The 22,564-nt window shown below is 39.7% G+C and overlaps 1 protein-coding gene across 3 annotated transcripts in view; it reads right to left on the bottom strand.

Annotated features, from left to right (window-relative positions):
• LOC126416740 (glutathione synthetase-like) overlaps window positions 1-22,564 on the bottom strand; it is a 150,738-nt gene that overhangs the window by 73,602 nt on the left and 54,572 nt on the right. Inside the window, exon 5 of one of the 3 annotated variants that reach the window (XM_050084572.1) lies at window positions 16,692-16,867. The exons of the other annotated variants lie outside the window; for them this stretch is intronic. Within the exon in view, the coding sequence (XP_049940529.1) occupies window positions 16,692-16,867 (176 nt within the window). The remainder of the gene's footprint in view (window positions 1-16,691; window positions 16,868-22,564) is intronic. 3 annotated transcript variants of the gene reach the window in all.

Here is a 22,564-nt window from a genome sequence, read left to right as displayed (position 1 = left end):
AAAGTTTTCAAATACTAGTTTGCAAAGGTAGGTATTACAATGGGAAATTCTGACAATATGTACATGCTTTGATCTCAGCATGTGTGCTGCACTACAATGAAACTGTATAATGTGTGACTGCCGTGTACGGACGCAGGAGGAGCTGGTCACTGTTCATGAACAGCTGAACGTGTTGATGACCGTGGTCAGCTGTCTTCAGGCTGCTGCCTTGGAGGGTAGCGGCAGTGGGGAGTCTGGTGCGTCGCATGGTACGCCCCAGGTGTTACATGCTTCACCCACTGTGCCTGCTGTCGAGACATCTTCGGGGGTACCGGATGCGGTTGGGCCACCCTCTCCCCAAGGGGAGTGGCGGGTTAGGCGGCGTTCGCGGCGCATGAGGCGGAGGGTCAATGTGGAAGCTGGCTGTGTGGCATCACTCGCTCTGCCTGTGAGTGGACATGTGGCCGCTCCTTCAGCAAGGTCAGGTCCGAGCAGGCACACGGGGGGAGGGGATTATTAGTTACTGGGAGCTCCAATGTTAGGCGGGTGATGGAGCCCCTTAGGGAAATAACGGAAAGGTCGGGGAAGAAGGCCAGTGTTCACTCTGTCTGCTTGCCGGAGGGTTTCATCCGAGATGTGGAGGAGGCCCTGCCAGCGGCGACAGAGAGCACTGGGTGCACCCGACTGCAAATTGTTGCTCATGTCGGCACCAATGACTCCTGCTGTCTGGGTTCAGAGGTCATCCTCAGTTCGTACAGGCGGTTGGCGGAATTGGTGAAGGCGGAAAGCCTCGCTCGCAGGGTGGAATCTGAGCTAACTATTTGTAGTATCGTTCCCAGAACCGAACGCGGTCCTCTGGTTTGGAGCCGAGTAGAAGGCTTAAACCAGAGGCTCAGACGATTCTGCGGAGATCTGGGGTGCAAATTTCTCGACCTCTGCTATCGGGTGGAGAAATGTAGGGTCCCCCTGAATAAGTCAGGCATGCACTACACGCCGGAAGCGGCTACAAGGGTAGCGGAGTACGTGTGGAGTGCACATGTGGGTTTTTTTAGGTTAGAGAATTCCCTCCCTAGGCCCGACAAGATGCCTCCTGAGACGTGGCAAGGTAGGAGTAGGCAAAATGCAACAGGGAATAACAATATTAATGCGCTAATAATAAACTGCAGGAGTGTCTATAGAAATGTCCCAGAACTGCTCTCATTAATAAACGGTCACAATGGCCATATAGTACTAGGGACAGAAAGTTGGCCGAAACCAGACGTAAACAGTAATGAAATCCTAAACTCAGATTGGAATGTATACCGCAGAGACAGGCTGGACAGTGAAGGGGGAGGCGTGTTTATAGTGATAAGAAGTGCAATAATATCGAAGGAAATTGACGGAGATCCAAAATGTGAAATAATTTGGGTGAAGGTCATGGTTGAAGCAGGCTCAGACATGGTAATTGGATGTCTCTATATGCTTCCTGGCTCAGCAGCTGTTGTGTCTGAGCACCTGAGGGATAATTTGGAAAATATTTCGAGTAGATTTCCACACCATGTTATAGTTCTGGGTGGAGATTTTAATTTGCCGGATATAGACTGGGAGACTCAAACGTTCATAATGGGTGGCAGGGACGAAGAATCCAGTGAAATTTTTTAAACTGCTTTATCTGAAAACTAACTCTAGCAGTTAAACAGAGAACCGACTCGTGGCGATAACATATTAGACCTTCTGGTGACAAACAGACCCGAACTATTTGAAACAGTTAATGCAGAGCAGGGAATCAGCGATCATAAAGCGGTTACTGCATCGATGATTTCAGCCGTAATTAGAAATATTAAAAAAGGTAGGAAGATTTTTCTGTTTAGCAAAAGTGACAAAAAGCAGATTACAGAGTACCTGATGGCTCAACACGAAAGTTTTGTCTCAAGTACAAATAGTGTTGAGGATCAGTGGACAAAGTTCGAAACCATCGTACAACATGCATTAGATGAGTATGTGCCAAGCAAGATCATAAGAGATGGAAAAGAGCCACCGTGGTACAACAACCGAGTTAAAAAACTGCTGCGGAAGCAAAGGGAACTTCACAGCAAACATAAACATAGCCAAAGCCTTGCAGACAAACAAAAATTATGCGAAGCGAAATGTAGTGTGAGGAGGGCTATGCAAGAGGCGTTCAATGAATTCGAAAGTAAAGTTCTATGTACTGACTTAGCAGAAAATCCTAAGAAATTTTAGTCTTATGTCAAAGCGGTAGGTGGATCAAAACAAAATGTCCAGACACTCTGTGACCAAAATGGTACTGAAACAGAGGATGACAGACTAAAGGCTGAAATACTAAATGTCTTTTTCCAAAGCTGTTTCACAGAGGAAGATTGCACTGTAGTTCCTTCTCTAGATTGTCGCACAGATGACAAAATGGTAGATATCGAAATAGACGACAGAGGGATAGAGAAACAATTAAAATCACTCGAAAGAGGAAAGGCCACTGGACCTGATGAGATACCAGTCTGATTTTACACAGAGTACGCGAAGCAACTTGCCCCCCTTCTTGCAGCGGTGTACCATAGGTACGCTCTTCTAGAGCGTAGCGTTCCAAAGGATTGAAAAAGGGCACACGTCATCCCCATTTTCAAGAAGGGACGTCGAACAGATGTGCAGAACTATAGACCTATATCTCTAACGTCGATCAGTTGTAGAATTTTGGAACACGTATTATGTTCAAGTATAATGAATTTTCTGGAGAATAGAAATCTACTCTGTAGGAATCAGCATGGGTTTCGAAAAAGACGGTCGTGTGAAACCCACCTCGCGCTATTCGTCCATGAGACTCAGAGGGCCATAGACATGGGTTCACAGGTAGATCCCATGTTTCTTGACTTCCGCAAGGCGTTCGATACAGTTCCCTACAGTCTTTTAATGAACACAATAAGAGCATATGGACTATCAGACCAATTGTGTGATTGGATTGAAGAGTTCCTAGATAACAGAATGCAGCATGTCATCCTCAATGGAGAGAAGTCTTCCGAAGTAAGAGTGATTTCAGGTGTGCCGCAGGGGAGTGTCGTAGGACCGTTGCTATTCACAATATACATAAATGACCTTGTGGATGACATCAGAAGTTCACTGAGGCTTTTTGCGGATGATGCTGTGGTATATCGAGAGGTTGTAACAATGGAAAATTGCACTGAAATGCCAGAGGATCTGCAGCGAATTGACGCATGGTGCAGGGAATGGCAATTGAATCTCAATGTAGACAAGTGTAATGTGCTGCGAATACATAGAAAGAGAGATCCCTTATCATTTAGCTACAAAATAGCACGTCAGCAACTGGAAGCAGTTAATTCCATAAATTATCTGGGAGTATGCATTAGGAGTGATTTAAAATGGAATGATCATATAAAGTTAATCGTTGGTAAAGCAGATGCCAGACTGAGATTCATTGGAAGAATCCTAAGGAAATGCAATCCGTAAACAAAGGAAGTAGGTTACAGTACACTTGTTCGCCCGCTTGAATACTGCTCAGCAGTGAGAGATCCGTACCAGATAGGGTTGATAGAGAAGATCCAACGGAGAGCAGCGGAGATGATAGATAAACTGCAGTGGAAGACTCTGCAGGTGAGACGCTCAGTAGCTCGGTACGGGCTTTTGTTGAAGTTTCGAGAACATACCTTCACCGAGGAGTCAAGCAGTATATTGCTCCCTCCTACGTATATCTCACGAAGAGACCATGAGGATAAAATCAGAGAGATTAGAGCCCACACAGAAGCATACCGACAATCCTTCTTTCCATGAACAATACGAGACTGGAATAGAAAGGAGAACCGATAGAGGTACTCAAGGTACCCTCCGCCACACACCGTCAGGTGGCTATAGAGTATGGATGTAGATGTAGAATGTATGGCTAAATGAGCATGCAATTGAGAAGTGAAGTGAAAGGACTTCAAGAACACTCAATAAAGCAATGAGTAGTATTCCTTCAGAAAATGGTAGTCCTTCCATTCATGCGTATTAGTTTCTGATAGAACATGATTAGGGCATATTGACACTTCACAACAGGAAGCACAAAACGGTTTGTAAATGTTGTAAATCTATTAGTGTCAGCTTAAACCATATCTAGAGAATACTTCGCCCATTTAGAATCAGACAGATGTAACTACATTTTTGCCACTTTTGAGTTGTTAGTACCGTAAGGTACACAGAATCAAGACCTACGTTACGATCAAACAAGCGTAAATCTATCTTATGTGGTTTCCTTTTTAGTTGTCAACATACCTACATTTTACGAAAAATAGTAAGGATCAGACAGACAGAAGAGCTGATCAGTTTTTAGACTATTGGACACAGTGTTAATTTATGAAATGGAACAACTCTTAGGTTTCTCTGATCCTAGCAGACCTGTTAGAAGTTGCTTTTCCCACTACTTCTCTTTAGAAGCGTTGTCACCATCGCTCTGTGACAACAATGAAATGCAACTTCCTGGCAAGGAAGATAAATACTGTTTCAGTTATGAATGGGTTTACGAGCAAGTAGGAGTGCTATGGAGTCCAGGGGAAGAAGGATGGTGAAAATGTGCCTGCAGAAGGAACAGAATTTAATGGTAACTTGTATTAGAACCTGTTTCTTAGTGTATATATTTCAGTAGTAAGTACTATAATAATGATGATGATGATGATAATAATAATAATGATCATTATTATTATTATTATTATTATTATTATTTATATTCATAGTTGAGGAAGAAGGTGATGTGGAGATGCACAGGACATTCATTGGTTCAGATACAGATGATCCTTCCTATGAACCGGACAACACTACAGATTCTGTTGAGTAGCCAAACAATTACTAGACACTATAGTAGTTGCAGTTAATTTTATTTTCCCTTCCTTTGAATACCTGTCATGTTACTGTTACAGACAGCAGTGTTGAACATGGAACGTCCCTTGTACAGAATGTCACAAAAACTGCTGAGGATACAACTAGTGCATAAGTAAATCATCACAATCAGGACACAGAAATTGCACATGGCAATGCTGGTATGACAATAGTAACAAAACAAGAAAACGAAAAAGGGTAGCAGTTAAAGAGGAATGGAAAAGAAATCAAAGAAAAATCAATCGATAGCATGGTACGGCATATATTTCTACGAAGAATTCTGAAATTCCTGCACGAAATGTGAAGCCAAAAGCTTTCTCTAATGTCCATGACAGTGCACCAGTAAGTTTACTGAGCAAGACAGACAAAATATCCATAGAGCCTACTGGGATCTTGGATCAGTTGAGCCACAAAGGGAGTACCTAAATAAGATAGTGGAAGGAGGAGAGAAACGGAGTGTGGGGTCAAAATTGGATAACTCACGAAGGAAGAGGATCAAGAAATTTTATGTAATAAAGGGATCTGATGAGATTCAAGTGTGTATGCAGTTTTTCACAAGACATTTGACATTTCTGAAACCTATGTAAGGAATACAATTAAAAAAAAAAAAAAAGAAAGAAAGAAAGAAAGAAAGATGAACATCATGTAATTGAGAAAGAGCGAAGATTATGTCATGAGCCAGATATAAAGAGAGCCGAAGAAAGTAAAGAGGCTATAAGGAAAGACATTAATAGTTTTCCTACCCTTCCTTCTCATTACAAGAGGAAAGAATGTCCAGCAGATTATTTACTGCTGATATGAGTATTAAGATAATGTATGAGTTATATTGGGAACAGCACTATGAGGAAGGAAAGACAGTCAAGAAATTGTGACTGTATAGGTAGATATTCACAAAGGGATTTAATCTGAAATTCCACATGTCACGAAAAGATGTGTGTGATAAATTTTTAAAGTCTTCACACTTTTTGGTTGGGGAAAAGGAAGACAAAGATTTTAAATGGAACAGGAAGAGCATTTGAAAAGGAAAGAAATGGCAAAAGAATTTAAGAACATTAAGAAAGAAAGTGCAAGAAAAGGCGAAACTTCGTTAGCTGAATTTGACTTACAAGCTGTGTTTTACTGCCCTAAAGTGACTGCAAAGCCAGTATTCTATAAAAGAAGGCTCTCCATGTACAATCTCACAGTTCTTAGTTTAGGAGAAAACAAAACCGATTGCTACATGTAGGACGAGACAACAGCAGAAAGGGGGTCCACAGGGGTGGCTTCATGTCTGAGGGATTTTTTTGAAAAATCATGCACAAGGAAAACCAAGAACCTCGTTTTCTGATACACGTGGGGGCCACAACAGCAGATAATGTCCAACATGAGCACTATGCATTTGCATACAGTGAATACACTGGACATTCAAACTATTGACCAATGCTTTTTTGAGCCTGGACAATCACAAATGGAAGTAGACTCAGCGCATGCGATCATCAAAAGAAAAAGTAAACATGTGAATGTTTCTGATCCCATTGGCTGGTATACAATTTTAAGAATGACCTCCAACAAGTACAGAGTGATAGAAATGGATAACACTAAAATTTTAGATTTTAACCGGCTTCAGAAGAAAATAATTCAGACTAGGAAAACTGCTGCGAATGGGGTAACTGTGAAATGGCTTAAGATTGTTTGGATGCAATATAGGAAAGATCAGACTGACATGATGCTTATCAAGTATTCCTACGATGATTGCGACTTTCAAGTTTTGCACACCATGAAAATACTTGGCCTAGGAAATTCTTTGAATTCAGGACCTGAAGACAATACTCTGTGCCCAGCATATGACAGTCCTCTCTGCATAATCAAAGAAAAGAAAAAAAGATGTTATAGATTTATGTAATAAGGGTATTATACCTCCCAGGTATCACACATTATATGAAGGACTCAATGCTGCTAATGATTTAGAAAATGTGGAAAACATGGAATAATCACAGGAATAGATTTCATGTTTAGTCTCTGTTTTTGTCTCCATTATTATTGTTGCTAGTTCATCACTTCAGCTATTTCTTTTAAACCACTAATTTTGGCTGTGTTTCATTAAAATGATTTTTTTTTATGTTTGTTACATGAAGAATAAAAAACGAGAACATTATTTCTGTTACCTGTAAATTGTTTATTCAATGTTACTGCAGACAAATGCAAAGTGAAAATAATAATGGCTTTTATGAATTCTCCATCACAGACTGATGATAAACTTCCTGAAAAACAGTTCTCTTGCTTATAGTACTCACTGATAGCACTGACACACATTCCCATAGCTTGTTTCATGTAATCTGTATTTATAAAGACATTATTAACACAACTGCAGCAATCCTTAATATGCTACCACTTAAAGCTGCATATTATTTGTTTGATGTTCATGTGCGACTGGATTCGTGATTTCCTGTCAGGAAGGTCGCAGTTCGTAGTAATAGACGGCAAATCATCAAGTAAAACTGAATTGATATCAGATGTTCCCCAGGGAAGTGTCCTGGGACCTCTGCTGTTCCTGATCTATATAAATGACCTGGGTGACAATCTGAGCAGTTCTCTTAGGTTGTTCGCAGATGATGCTGTAATTTACCGTCTAGTAAGGTCATCCGAAGACCAGTATCAGTTGCAAAGCAATTTAGAAAAGATTGCTGTATGGTGTGGCATGTGGCAGTTGACGCTAAATAATGAAAAGTGTGAGGTGATCCACATGAGTTCCAAAAGAAATCCGTTGGAATTCGATTACTCGATAAATAGTACAATTCTCAAGGCTGTCAATTCAACTAAGTACCTGGGTGATAAAATTACGAACAACTTCAGTTGGAAAGACCATATAGATAATGTTGTGGGGAAGGCGAGCCAAAGGTTGCGTTTCATTGGCAGGACACTTAGAAGATGAAAGAGTCCACTAAAGAGACAGATTACACTACACTCGTTCATCCTCTGTTAGAATATTGCTGCGCGGTGTGGGATCCTTACCAGGTGGTATTAACGGAGGACATCAAAAGGGTGCAAAAAAAGGGCAGCTCTTTTTGTATTATCACGTAATAGGGGAAGTGTGTGGCAGATATGATACGTGAGTTGGGATAGAAGTCATTAAAGCAAAGACGTTTTTCGTCGCGGCGAGATCTATTTACGAAATTTCAGTCACCAACTTTCTCTTCCGAATGCGAAAATATTTTGTTGAGCCCAACCTACATAGGTAGGAATGATCATCAAAATAAAATAAGAGAAATCAGAGCTCGAACAGAAAGGTTTAGGTGTTCGTTTTTCCCGCGCGCTGTTCGTGAGTGGAATGGTAGAGAGATAGTACAATTGTGGTTTGATGAACCCTCTGCCAAGTACTTAAATATGAATTGCGGAGTAATCATATAGATGTAGATGTTATACAGCAGCAGCCATTAAGTTAAGGATTGGACAAATGTAACTACGTGCATAATTTCATTAAATATTTAATTAGTGTCCACCAAGTGACTAGAATATGTAACACTTAGTAGAAAACAACAGTCAACTAAGTATGCCTTTTATTTACTGTACAAAGGTTTGTGAAAAACTATTAGAAAGTACTCAGTTTTTGGGACAAAACCCTTAAATCAAATTATCTCAAAAAACATGTTTTTGGAGCTACATTTCTTTGATCCTAAATGGGGGACTTAATGTATTGCCATATTTGGCAAATGTACATGTAATATTCTAACTTTATATTACATAAGGCTGTCATCGAATGTTAACTACTGTCTCATTTTACATGGCTAGTGGATTATTAAGTGATTATTAACCGACAACAATACATGAAACTGTGTGCCGACACTATACATAAGTGTCTGTGTGTATCATATTTTTGGCAACAGTAATATAAATTAAAATCAGGATAACATGGCTGTGGGGAGAGAGAACTTTGAAAGATTAGTTTAATATATTTCCATTTAACTTATTACTACAATAAAACAGGACAAAATAAAGAGGCTCATTACAATGTGAAAAGTATTTTGAGCAAATAGTGATTTTTCAGGATCTTATAAACTGCAAGCAAGGGGTGAGTGGGACATGTTACAAACGAATAATGTCAGCCCACCCTTAACTCTGTTGCAACTAAGGTCACCTGTCCTGTGTAGAGAGTACGTAACAGAACAGTGGTTTTTAAGTGAGTTCTGCAGGAACCTAGTTCAGAAACAGGCACTGTGCTGGAGTTTAAGTTGCTTTATATGAGTTATCAGTCCACTGAATTGTAAATATATGTGTACATACTCCCCAAGCCACCACATAACAGAGTACCATGTACCACTACTAGTCATTCCCTTTCTCGCTGCACTTGCAAGTATAGCATGAGAAAACTACTAACTATATGCCTCTGTACTAGCCTCAATTCCTCTTAGGTTGGTTAACTGATTTGGGAGAGGGTTCCAAACAGCATGGACATCAGTCCCATTGGATTAGGGAAGGATGGAAAAGGAAGTCGGCCACGCCATTTCAAAGGAGCCATCCTGGCATTTGCCTGATGCGATTCAGGGGAAATCTTGGAGAGAGAGAGAGAGAGAGAGAGAGAGAGAGAGAGTGGGGGGGGGGGGGGGGGGAAGAAAAAAAAAAGAAGAAGGGATGCCAGACACGGGTTTGAACCATTGTTCTCCCAAAAGCAAGTCCAGTGTGCTAACCAATGCGCCACCTCGCTTGGTCCCAATTTCTCTTACTTTGTGGTCCTTATGCAAATTATACACTGGCAGCAGTAGAATCATTCTGCAATCAGCTTCACATGCATTTTTCTCTACATTTTCTCAATAGTGCTCTGAGCAAAGAACATCGTCTTCCTTCTAGTGATTCCCCCATTAACAGATCTAGCTGCCCACCTCTGAATTGCTTCAACATCTTCCTTTAACCCAAGCTGATAGGGATCACAAAGACTAACAGTACTCAAGAATGGCTCCCATTAATGTTCTACACGGGGTCTCCTATACAGATGAATCTACTTTTCCTAAAATTCTCCCAAGAAAGCAAAGTCTACCATTGCCTTCCCTTACATGCTCATTCCATTTCAAACTGTTTTGCAATGTTATGCCTAAGTATCTAACCGACATGATTGTCAAGCAGCAGACTACATGCTTTATTCGACACTTCCATTGGCAGTCCTTACGATACCCTTGTCTCTGATGAGCACTCACCACCAAGGACAATGTACTGGGCTCTATTACTAAGTAATGTTTTGAGCCACTCGTATATCTGGAAACCTATTCTTTATGCTTGTACCTTCATTAACAGTCTGCAGTGGTATACTATTTCAATCTCTCTCCAGAAATCTCCCAATATGGAATTTGCCTGTGCCCTTCATCCACATGTAGTAGGATATCATGTGAGAAAAGAGCAAGCCGTGTTTCCCATGAGCAACACTTTCCAAATCCATGTCAATTTTTGGACAGCAGCTCTTCTGTCTCAAGGAAATTAATTACATTTCAACTCAAAATATGTTCAAGGATTCTGCAGTAAGTCAACATTAAGGATACTAGTCTAAGTTTGCAGGTACGTTCTTTTACCCTTCTTATATATGTTAGTCAAGGTGCTTTTTCCCAGCTGCTTATGACTTTGCACTGGGTGAAAGATTCACAATAAAAACAAGCTAATTAAGGGACCAGTGCCGTAGAGTACTCTCTCTAAAACTGAAGTGGGATTCCATTCAGACATGGTGACTTATTTGTTTTCAATTCTTTCAGTTCCTTCTCTACACCAAAGACAGCTATTATTATGTCCTCCATACAGGCGTCTGTGCAACAGTCAAGTGACATTATATTTGTACAATCTTCCTATGTGAATGATTTCTTTAATGTGAAATTTAATACATCAGCTTTCCTTTTACTGTCTTCTATTGCCACACCAGACTGGATAGAAACCTTCGACCTACTTAGCGAATTTATGGAGGAGCAGAATTTTCTCCAGTTATCAGCCAGATCTTTAGTGACGGTATGACGGTGATAGATAATGTATTTTATGTGCATCAATCTTTTACAGATGCACAAATTCCTAACAACTTTTGCCTGTCATTTCTGCTTTCTTTCTTGAACCGAGAGTGTAAGAGTCTCTGTTTCCTCAGCATTTTCCGAATTTTGATATAAAAGCATGGTGAATTTTTTCTAACCCTAACCCACTTACTCAGCACATATTATCCCAGAGTGTGAATTACAACCTGTTTAAACTAGCAAAAATACTCTCCTAGCCATCTTGATGGATTTATTGACTTTAATAACCATTGTCACTATGATTACATCATGATCTCTGATCCCTGTCCCTACAATGAGTGTGATGATAATATCGGGCCTGTTTGTAGCTACAAGGTCTTAAATATTTCCATTGCATGTGGGCAGTTGAACTAAGCTGCTCAAGACAGTTTTCAGAAAACTTTGTTTAAAAGTGCTTCACAAGACTGGCTGCCAGTACCAGCTGCAATGAATACATAGATTTGCCTGTCTGTAGTCAGTAGGTTAGAATGGAATTATGGCAGCCATCTTTCAGTGAAGGTTCTCCCCCCTCCCTACCCCACCCCCATTCTTTCCCTATTTGCCATGGAGTTGTGCAAATGTCAGGAGGAGAAAATTAGTTGGGCTATTGGGTTCCTATATGAGGACATCAACATCTGTGGCACTATCTTCGCGGCTGAATAGTGTCTCTGGTCTGTCATCCAATGGTTTCAATCTTATTTTCTTCAGTTTTCTTGTTCTTTATTTAGAGGTGATGGTGTTTGTATGGTCAAGGATGCTGACCTTTTTCCTTCTTGATGATGAATATTTTCATCTGTAGGACACATTGGTTTCAGAGCATTTTGGGATTCAGGGGAAGTTGTCCCTTTGCAGGTGTAGCTGCAAGTACATGTGTTTACATCCGACTGATATCAGTGTTAGTGTTTAAAAACTCTTGGCAATCGGTTTTTGAAGAGTTATTTGCAAAGAATGTGCACCATACTGGAGGTTGTATTACCTTTAAGGCTTTCTTAGCCTCATCATACTACATGATCAGGGCTTTTACTCCTATCCATAAGCATGCAGACTACCTTGACGAAGGATATATGCCAAGCATTAAAAATATTTTGAATGGGCAACGATAAATTTATTTCACAAGTTCCAGTCACTGGTGAATTTACCTGTGGCAGAAATAACAACAGTTGCAACTTGCACACATTGATAGCTCAAAATTTCAACACTGCTTTGGTCTACTATAATTGTTAATCAGTTTATTAGTACAGTTATTATAAACAAGTGACTTATGAGATCAAAGTGTATGTATTTAATGTAGGACCTACTGAATTGTCGAATTTATTTGCAGAATGTGCCTTTGGTAATAAGGAGTGGAATATTTTTTGGACAGGATGGATCCTTGGCAATAATGCATTATGTCAATGAAATCTATCCCTAGGTGTTGGATCAAGTGTGGCACTGTTGTTTACCAAAGTCACTTGACTCTCTTCTAAACTATCCTTTTTCAGGGTGGTTAACTGAAGTGTCCAAACAAGGTAGGTACAGCTTATTCATATTTTAAATACTTATGCATACATTAAAGAAAAATGTATGCAAAAGTTACAGCAAATGTCTACTTAGTATAGTGCAATATTTAAAAACTGTATAAGTAAATTAAAATAAAATAATAATTTACAGGAATGCTGTCACCAGCATTTTTCCCATTTTCTTAGAGACTTCAACAGTTGTAGCACAAAAGTTATTGGCACCGAGTTCTTGTTAAGGAAAAGGTAGTTTGTTTTTTTTTTTTGCACCCAACAAAGTCCAAAGAGGAAGATGTAAATGGCCAAAACCAAGAGCCAAAGCCAGAACAGATGCTTCCAATGATAATAGTTCACACGACTTGAAAACAATAAAAGTGAAAGCATTTCAGTCAATTACACCATCCAAGGACTGAAATTTATGCTGTTATTGCATACACAATTGCTACCTTACTTAGACTGTGAGGTCATAAACATTTCTTGGTAGAAAACATGTCTGTTTGCCAGTGACATATGTCCTGTACAATTACTTAAAAAAATTACTCACTGAATATTGTGAAGTATTTGCAGTTAACATTTTGACTGTAATGTTATTTTAAGTACACCATGAACTTGTGTTTTCAAGATAACCACTGGTGATAGATATTCAACTATCTTGCCTGACAACAGAATGAAGCACCCAGAAGAAATGGCCAGATGTTAATGAAGCTTAGTGCACACATCCACCAAAGTCACAAATGTAAATGATTAAAGTCACAATTCTCTGACAGGCAGAAAGGCCACAACAGTATTTTAGTGCTGTTCATGTTTAGTGTTGTTAGCAGGACCGGTAGAGTATATGAGGGGTGTCAACCATGTGAGATGCTGAGTGATCACTGAAGGACACAGATGCTGCATACTCAAGTGAAACAGTGATGTCAGCACCTAATGAGATTGAAAGGGGCCTCATTCTGGGTATTCATGTAGTTGGCTGGTCAAATTATGGAATGTCTGTATTTGTGAGGTACTTGGATATGACAGTGACTCAGTGTTTGATGGCATGGGAATGTGAGTGCAGGCATAATCGTTGTCCATGTCCTGGCCAATCACCTCTGAGCATGATAATGGAGCAACACTGTATTGTGCATCAAGCTCATCATAACTTCTTCATATCTGAGAACAAGTAATGGACTCCCTGCAACATTCTGTGTCATCCCACACTATTGGTTGGAGACTAACAGCAGCAGGACATGGGAATTATCATCCCATACAAAGGCTGCAGTTAACACAAGAGAAACAGCTGTGCTTGGAGTGCTGCTGGGACCAGAAAGCATGGACAGCTGATGAGTGGTGTCAGATTGCGTTCAGTGATGAATCTTGGTTCTGCACTAATCCAGATGACCATGACTGATAAATACGGTGGCGACCTTGTGGGAGGTCCCATTCTTCCAATGTTTTGAAGAGGTAAAGCAGTGTTACTCCTGGAGTGACAATGTGGGGAGGCATCAGGTATGGCTTCAGGTCATAGATGGTATTGACTGACGGAATTCTGATGGCACAATGGTATGTCCTGCACATCCTGTGTCCTCAAGTGCTATCTCACATACGACAGTATTGGGGCATCCTTTTTCACGAAGACACTGCTCGTCGACACACGGCCCATGTCTCTATGAACTTTCTGCGTGATGCTTAGGTGCTTCAGTGGACAGCAAGATCCCCAGGTCTCTCCTCAATAGAAAGTGTTGGACCAGCTCGAATGTCAAAACTGTCCCTGTGCCAATATCCAGGATACCTATGACCTGGTAGAACAGTTGTGGGCCAGCTTGTATTACGAGAGGGTAGAATGGCTTTATGACACCCTTCCCCACCAAATTAGTGCACGCATCCAAGCCAGACGGACCACAACATCTTGCTGGCAAGTACTGCCCATTTCTTTGAAAAATTGGTGCAATTTTGCACTCAATACAACAACGTCACATACCCTCTCAACCCATTAAGTTTCATTTCATTGTCCCTTTCTGGTGCTTCATATCTCTATTAGGCAGGGTACGAGGGCTATGCTGAAAGTTTTTAGCAGAACGTGTGAAAAAAATTTATTTGCAAAAAAAAGGTTTACAACTTTTCAAAATACTCTCCATTAGCATGTATACATTTTTCCATTCTCTGAAACCATTTAGAAAATGTGTCAGCCCAAGCTTCTTTTCGGATTTCACTTAGTGCACTCTTGTACGCTGCAATGGCCTCTTCATCTAATGAAAACCACTGCCCTCGAAGTTTTTCCTTGGTCTTCGGGAACAGAAAGAAGTCACAGGGGGCCAGGTCAGGCGAATAGGGGGGGATGGGGGTAACACTTGCACTTTTTCCTTCTCCAGAAAGTCCATCATTCTGGCAGCCCTGTGCGCAGATGCATTGTCGTGATGCAGTGGAAGGTGCCCACTCTTGGACTTTGGATGCTGTGACTTCCATGTGGTGATGACTTTTGGAAGACAATCGTTCACGTACCATTCAGCATTGACTGTACGACATGTGCCAAAGCTCACAGAGGTGAGATGCCCGGTCTTTGTGAAAAAAGTTGCCACCATCTTTTTTACAGAGCTCCGACTCTGTCGAACTTTTGTGGGTGGTTCCTACCCTGGAAAGCACCACACAGAAGACTGTCTCTTCGTTTCAGGGTCATAATGGTAGACCCACGTTTCATCACCTGTGACAATATTTTAGGCGTCTTAGGACTTCCCTCCATTGAATTTTTTGAGCAGGAAACGACACCAGTCCACTCTCACATTCTTTTGGCTTTCTGTCAGGGAATGTGGCAACCAATGGGCACGAGGTTCATCTTCAATTGACTGCCGACCCCTCGAAAACTCGCGAAACCAATTTCCAACTGTGGCCCTAAAAGGGGAAGCTACGCCAAAAACATGCAGCAAAGAAGAATGGCATTCTTCGCCACTTAAACCCTTTTTATAATTGTAAAACATCATGGTGCGAAAGTCGCGGTGCGACAGCTCTATCCTGCACCGTCTCTGACTCAGCACTGCCTGTGCTTTCTTACCGCGCTATGGGGGGATCACTGCTAGCCAGGGGCTGCGTGCGCACGTCCCAAGATCGAAAAACATTGCTCTTTCGAATGAAAACAGCCCCATTGTCCTCCGCCTTACGGTTTACGGGCTGCTAAAAACTTTCGGCAAAGCACTTGTATATGACTTAATTTCACTGTTAACTTGAGTGAAAGTAAAGTGAGAACTTGAACTTTCAACATGCAGAAACATTCATGCCATCAATGCACCTACTGCACTTTACAAACTAATGCCACATAGAATTTCAAATTTCTGTCTTTTGGTAGTATCCCAAATCAGCAGAGCAGATATGTTTCTCCCATCTATTGCTGTTAAATGAAGTATTTGTAACTTTTATATGTTTCAGCCTGTCTGCTATCTGCACTACACATCACACTGGTGATAAGCAAGCACTTAATTCATGTTTGTAATAAGAGTCTTTGCTAAATGCCATTGTTATTGTTTTGAGATGAGGTTTTAAGGCAATACTCAGTCACAATAAACAGATATAAGCTAACACAGGAAACAGTAAAGCAAATTAATTGACATACGCATAAGAAAATGACCCAACACCAACATTCAGCGTAGCAGTGAGACAATGCGGTACTCTTCCAGTCATCTGATATTCCCCTCAGATGAGCATAATACACAATTTCATATCACTAGATTACAGTCTTGCTAACTAGCAAAATTTCTCACAAATACAATGCTTACAATATATAAATACTGTACTTTTTACAGCAAAAAATTATACCAAATACAACACTACTTCTGTTAGATGACTGGTAGTATTTCACACTGTCTTTGTATTTAAAACATAAAGAATCACAGGATGATTCGTATAAAACATCATACCATGCACTTTCAATTTTTCTATGCAATAAAAATATTGAGTGAAGGTGATAGGGCAGAAAATTAATGTGAATTACCATGCTAGATAGTAGTACCAGATGAGCATATTAGGCACATATCAGTTAACAGACGAATAAGCATGCAGAACACCTCCAGTAATTATGTATATGAATGCTAGCAGAACACCATTTCACACATCAAGGAAGTTCCAATCTCATGGCTGCACTCAACACAAAAGCGGGAACTTTCTGAGTTGGTACAACTTTTGTAAGTCCAATTAAACAAAAATTATGGTAGAACCTTCTTTTTTTAGTACTCATACCACCAAAAATGATTCAGTTTTATACCAATCAACCTGTATTAACTACAGTGTGTCTACTAAACTTTCAGATAGTCAAAAGATCTACCAATCACACAGCCGAGAGAAATGTTGCGACTACTACCGATACGTTTAACATTGTGCCACGCCTCTGGGATCACACCTTTGGATATGAGAAGAGGCAGGCCCCAGCCAGCCAAATCCAGAAGCGATGGTGTTGATTTCGACCTGTTTCCAGCAGCAATAAGGCGCCAATTTGATATCGTCACCATGGCCTTCGTCCAGACAGCAGCAACTCTCCAGCATTACGTCAGACCTGAGGAGTCCCAGCGACAATCGCTGCACCCCACAATGGGAACTGTGGTCACTATTTATAATTACAATTCTTTTTCACAGAAAACTTGCTGTGGATATGTAACAACTATTTTTGCATTATAATTACGTATTATGGATATTAGTCCATCTGGATTATCTTTTAAATAATGGAAGGAGTAAAGGTAGACTTTTTAATGCCTCAACTAAATATTGAGTTGTTACCTTTGCTCCTTTCATTATTTGTACTGTATCAGGACTTTTAATTGAAATGTGAATTATCTTTTAGTAGCACACCACAATTTACTAAATTTTTAGAAGGTGATGTACACTCTATATACAAACAATTCTGCTTATGTTTATTCTAAGATGTTTCACCACAGCTGTGGCGGGTCATTCCATGACAGACAACACACTTTAAATAAAAATTTGAGCTCACCCTCTTAGATTTTGCTGAAAGTTGGTATACTTATAGTGGATGCTGAAACTAAGGAAAATACCAAATTTCAATTTTTTTACCTCAAACCATACCTGAAATATTGTCATGTAAACTTCTCAAAAAGTGGCCAAAAATGTGTGAATGGACTTTTGTTAAAGTGCCCTACGATCTTCCCTAATTGAGCTAGAGAGCTGGTAAAGGTGTCATTTTACAGCATTTTTCATGCTCTTTCCAGTGATATACAACAAAACATAGCTTCTAATTAACGATGTTTTTCAAAATACTAATTAATATTTTGATTTAATGTTTTCCCAAAAAGTACATAATTGAAAATTTAAAATATTTCTATAACTACTTCATACTGTCATAAATCACATGGCAAAATATAAATGTGGGATGATGATGGGTTCATTGTTTAAAAAAATTATTCCGGACTCTTGTTTTTCACTAACAGCCATAGTTTGACCAAACTGACCTTTAACAAACACGAATTTCATTAAAATATACTGAAAGGTAAGTAAAAAAGTACTACAAATATCAAAATATCACCTTCTTGAAACAAAATTAAACAATATTCTCTATAATTGATGCTTATTTCTTTAGTTTCCTACAGTTTAAACTATTAGTCTATTTACTGGCAAAACGAAATGTTGAGTGTGGGACCTACAGCTAAGATTTAAATAAGGTGTGAAAAACTTCTGGTCCAAAACTGCACATTTCATTAGCACAGACTTTAGCCATGTATGAAGGCTGAGCTTGCTTGTATTCCTGTCTATGTATGCAGCATGCTGTGAACAAGTTGAAACAAGCACAGCGCTTGATGTCTGTACAATCAATCAGTGACTGGAGCCATTGTTGAGAGGATATAAAAGTGTCACCTTCTATGGCTTAGTGTGCCTACAGTGTTATTGTGCATTGGGGTTTTAGAGCAAATCAATTGTTACCTCTGTGTTGACCAGTTTGTATCTAGTATATTTAATAGTTCATTTACAAGTAAATCTATAAATTGAAGGAGATAAGTGGTTTTTGTAGCAATATGGAACCAAGTAAAAAGTGCAGTGCTGTAAAAGTGCAGTGTTGTAATCCACTGAAGAATTCAAATAATTTTATTACAGACAGAAAAAAAAACTGAGAAATGTCACAGCAGGGATGCCCAAATTATTTTCACAAATACCTAGTGATGGCAAGATTTGTGATAAATGTAGGAAAGATGTAACCACATTGAAAAACACACCAGAGTCCATCATTGATAAAAGTGTTGAAGAAGATTCTTCTGGATCAGGGATAATCATCCCAGACCAAGACCCTGACTTCACTGCAACTTCAGTGGTTGTTAAAACACTTAACACATCACTTCAACAACTAGGCGAGTCCCCAATTGATAAGAAAAAAGTAACATCTAGTGTTACGCCAAATCAAAAGTGAAAAAAAGCTCACCAGTGACACAAACTTTTTGTTGCTGCTGAAACTACTTCTTCAGATACTGATACATCTGTCCTTCAAAATCTCAAAACAAACTTTAATAATTCTATAAGTAGAGCAAAAAAACTAATGATTCTTACAAGTATACCTGAAAAGTGGAGCGTCAGGAAAATAATGAGAGAATTTAACAACAGAAACTGTCAAAACTGTACATTCTTTTTATGAAAATGATGAAGTTAGCCGGGCAATGCCATGTATTAAAGATTGTGTGACAATTACAGAAACAAGTGGAAGTAAAACAAAAATATCAAAAAGACTTTTTTGTGCAACCTTAAAGAAGCTTACAAACATTTTGAAGACAAGTTTCCTAACATAAAAATAGGTTTCTCTAAATTTGCTGGGTTCAGACTGAAACATTGTGTATTTGGTGGCTGGAGTGGCACACACACTGTGTGTGCACAACTCACCAAAACATACAATTAATGATAGGTAATGCCAAACTAAATACAGTAACAAACAGCAGCTTAAACAATTATAAGCAGTGCATTGCAAAAATGCGTTGTAACCCATCAACAGTTGAATGCAACATGGGAAACTGTGAATATTGTCCAGGAGAAACTGTCATACGTAAAATTTTACAAGACTCTTTTGATGAAAACTTAACTGAACAATTTCAGTTCCGACAGTGGATGTCAGTTGACCACTGTAATCTGGAAATTGTTTAGAAAACTTCTGAAGAATTCATAGATTTATTTTGTAGCAAGATGTCTACTTTGATTCAGCATGACTTCATTGCCAAGCAACAACGAACATTCCTCAACTCCACAAGAGAAAACCCTATGGAATCTGAAATTGTTGTCATATGTGATTTTTTGGAAAATTATAGTATAGTTCCACAGGATGAAGGTTAGAGTTGCCACTGGACAAGTCAACAGATTACCATTCATCCTTTGGTTATATATTACAAACAGGAAGACAAAATTGAGCATACGAGCTTTGTCATTGTTTCCAATTGCCCGCAGCACAATACAGTTGCAGTTTATGCCTTTCAAAAGAAGCTTATTTCTTATCGAACAAATAAATTTCAAAAGCTTCAAAAAAAGATATTGTTATTGTTGTTGTTGTTGTTGATGATGTGGTCTTCAGTCCTGAGACTGGTTTGATGCAGCTCTTCATGCTACTCTATCCTGTGCAAGCTTCTTCATCTCCCAGTACCTACTGCAACCTACATCCTTCTGAATCTGCTTGGTGTATTCATCTCTTGGTCTCCCTCTACGATTTTTACCCTCCCCGCTGCCCTCCAATACTAAATTGGTGATCCCTTGAAGCCTCAGAACATGTCCTACAAACCGATCCCTTCTTCTAGTCAAGTTGTGCCACAAACTCCTCTTCTCCCCAATTCTATTCAATACCTCCTCATTAGTTATGTGATCTGCCCATCTAATCTTCAGCATACTTCTGTAGCACCACATTCCAAAAGCTTCTATTGTCTTCTTGTCTAAACTATTTATCGTCCATGTTTCACTTCCATACATGGCTACACTCTATACAAATACTTTCAGAAACGACTTCCTGACACTTAAATCTATACTCAGGTTAACAAATTTCTCTCCTTCAGAAACACTTTCCTTGCCATTGCCAGTCTACATTTTATATCCTCTCTACTTCGACCGTCATCAGTTATTTTGCTTCCCAAAGAGCAAAACTCCTTTACTACTTTAAGTGTCTCATTTCCTAATCTAATACCCTCAGCATCACCTGACCTAATTCGACTACATTCCATTATCCTCGTTTTGCTTTTGTTGATGTTCATCTTATATCCTCCCTTCAAGATACTATCCATTCCGTTCAACTGCTCTTCCAAGTCCTTTGCTGTCTCTGACAGAATTACAACGTCATCGGCGAACCTCAAAGTTTTTATTTCTTCTCCATGGATTTTAATACCTACTCCAAATTTTTCTTTTGTTTCCTTCACTGCTTGCTCAATATACAGATTGAATAACATCGGGGAGAGGCTACAACCCTGTCTCACTCCCTTCCCAACCACTGCTTCCCTTTCATGCCCCTCAACTCCTATAACTGCCATTTGGTTTCTATACAAATTGTAAATAGCCTTTCACTCCCTATATTTTACCCCTGCCACCTTCAGAATTTCAAGGAGAGTATTCCAGTCAACACTGTCAAAAGCTTTCTCTAAGTCTACAAATGCTAGAAACGTAGGTTTGCCTTTCCTTAATCTATCTTCTAAGAGAAGTCGTAGGGTCAGTATTGCCTCACGTGTTCCAATATTTCTACCGAATCCAAACTGATCTTCCCCAAGGTCGGCTTCTACTACTTTTTCCATTCGTCTGTAAAGAATTCGCATTAGTATTTTGCAGCCGTGACTTATTAAACTGATAGTTCGGTAATTTTCACATCTGTCAACACCTGCTTTCTTTGGGATTGGAATTATTATATTCTTCTTGAAGTCTGAGGGTATTTCGCCTGTCTCATACATCTTGCTCACCAGATGGTAGAGTTTTGTCAGGACTGGCTCTCCCAAGGCCATCAGTAGTTCTAATGGAATGATGTCTACTCCCGGGGCCTTGTTTCGACTCGGGTCTTTCAGTGCTCTGTCAAACTCTTCATGCAGTATCATATCTCCCATTTCATCTTCATCTACATCCTCTTCCATTTCCATAATATTGCCCTCAGGAATATCGCCCTTGTATAGACCCTATATATGCTCCTTCCACCTTTCTGCTTCCCTTCTTTGCTTAGAACTAGGTTTCCATCTGAGCTCTTGATATTCATGCAAGTGGTTCTCCTTTCTCCAAAGGTCTCTTTAATTTTCCTGTAGACAGTATCTATCTTACCCCTAGTGAGATAAGCCTCTACATACTTACATTTGTCCTCTAGCCATCCCTGCTTAGCCATTTTGCACTTGCTGTTGATCTCATTTTTGAGACGTTTGTATTCCTTTTTGCCTGCTTCATTTATTGCATTTTTATATTTTCTCCTTTCATCAATTAAATTCAATATTTCTTCAGTTACCCAAGGATTTCTACTAGCCCTCGTCTTTTTACCTACTTGATCCTCTGCTGCCTTCATTATTTCATCCCTCAGAGCTACCCATTCTTCTTCTACTGTACTTCTTTCCCCCATTTCTGTCAATTGTTCCCTTATGCTCTCCCTAAAACTCTGTACAACCCCTGGTTTAGTCAGTTTATCCAGATCCCATCTCCTTAAATTCCCACCTTTTTTTCAGTTTCTTCAGTTTTAATCTATAGTTCACAAACAATAGATTGCGGTCAGAGTCCGCATCTGCCGCTGGAAATGTCTTACAATTTAAAACCTGGTTCCTAAACCTCTGTCTTACCGTTATATAATCTACCTGAAATCTGTCAGTATCTCCAGGCTTCTTCCATGTATACCGGTACTATTATTCTGATTGTTCTGCTGCTCAGTACAAAAATAAGAAAAACTTCCTGAACCTTTGCCTTCATGAGGAAGACTTCAACATGAAAGCTGAGTGGCACTTTTCAGCCACAGCACATGGGAAAGGGCCTTGTGATGGAGTAGGGGGTTCAGTTAACAGACTGGCAGCTCGAGTAAGTTTGCCAAGGCCATACCAAAATCAGATCCAAACCCCACGAGATCTATGTGAGTGAGCAGTAGATAATATCACAAACATTGATTTTGCGTATTCCACTCAAGAAGACTATGCTGCTTCAGAAATATTATTAAAAAGCCAGCTTGAAGAGGCATTGACAATCAAAGGAACACAGCAATTTCATTCTTTCATTCCCAACACAACTTCAAAAGTAACAGTCAAATACTTTCAGGTTATATGCAGAGTTAGGAGAGGGAAGTAATTACCTCAC

The sequence above is a fragment of the Schistocerca serialis genome, chromosome 8, assembly GCF_023864345.2.
Source record: "Schistocerca serialis cubense isolate TAMUIC-IGC-003099 chromosome 8, iqSchSeri2.2, whole genome shotgun sequence".
Taxonomy (NCBI): Eukaryota; Metazoa; Arthropoda; class Insecta; order Orthoptera; family Acrididae; genus Schistocerca; species Schistocerca serialis.
This window is presented reverse-complemented; position numbering and strand designations above follow the sequence as displayed.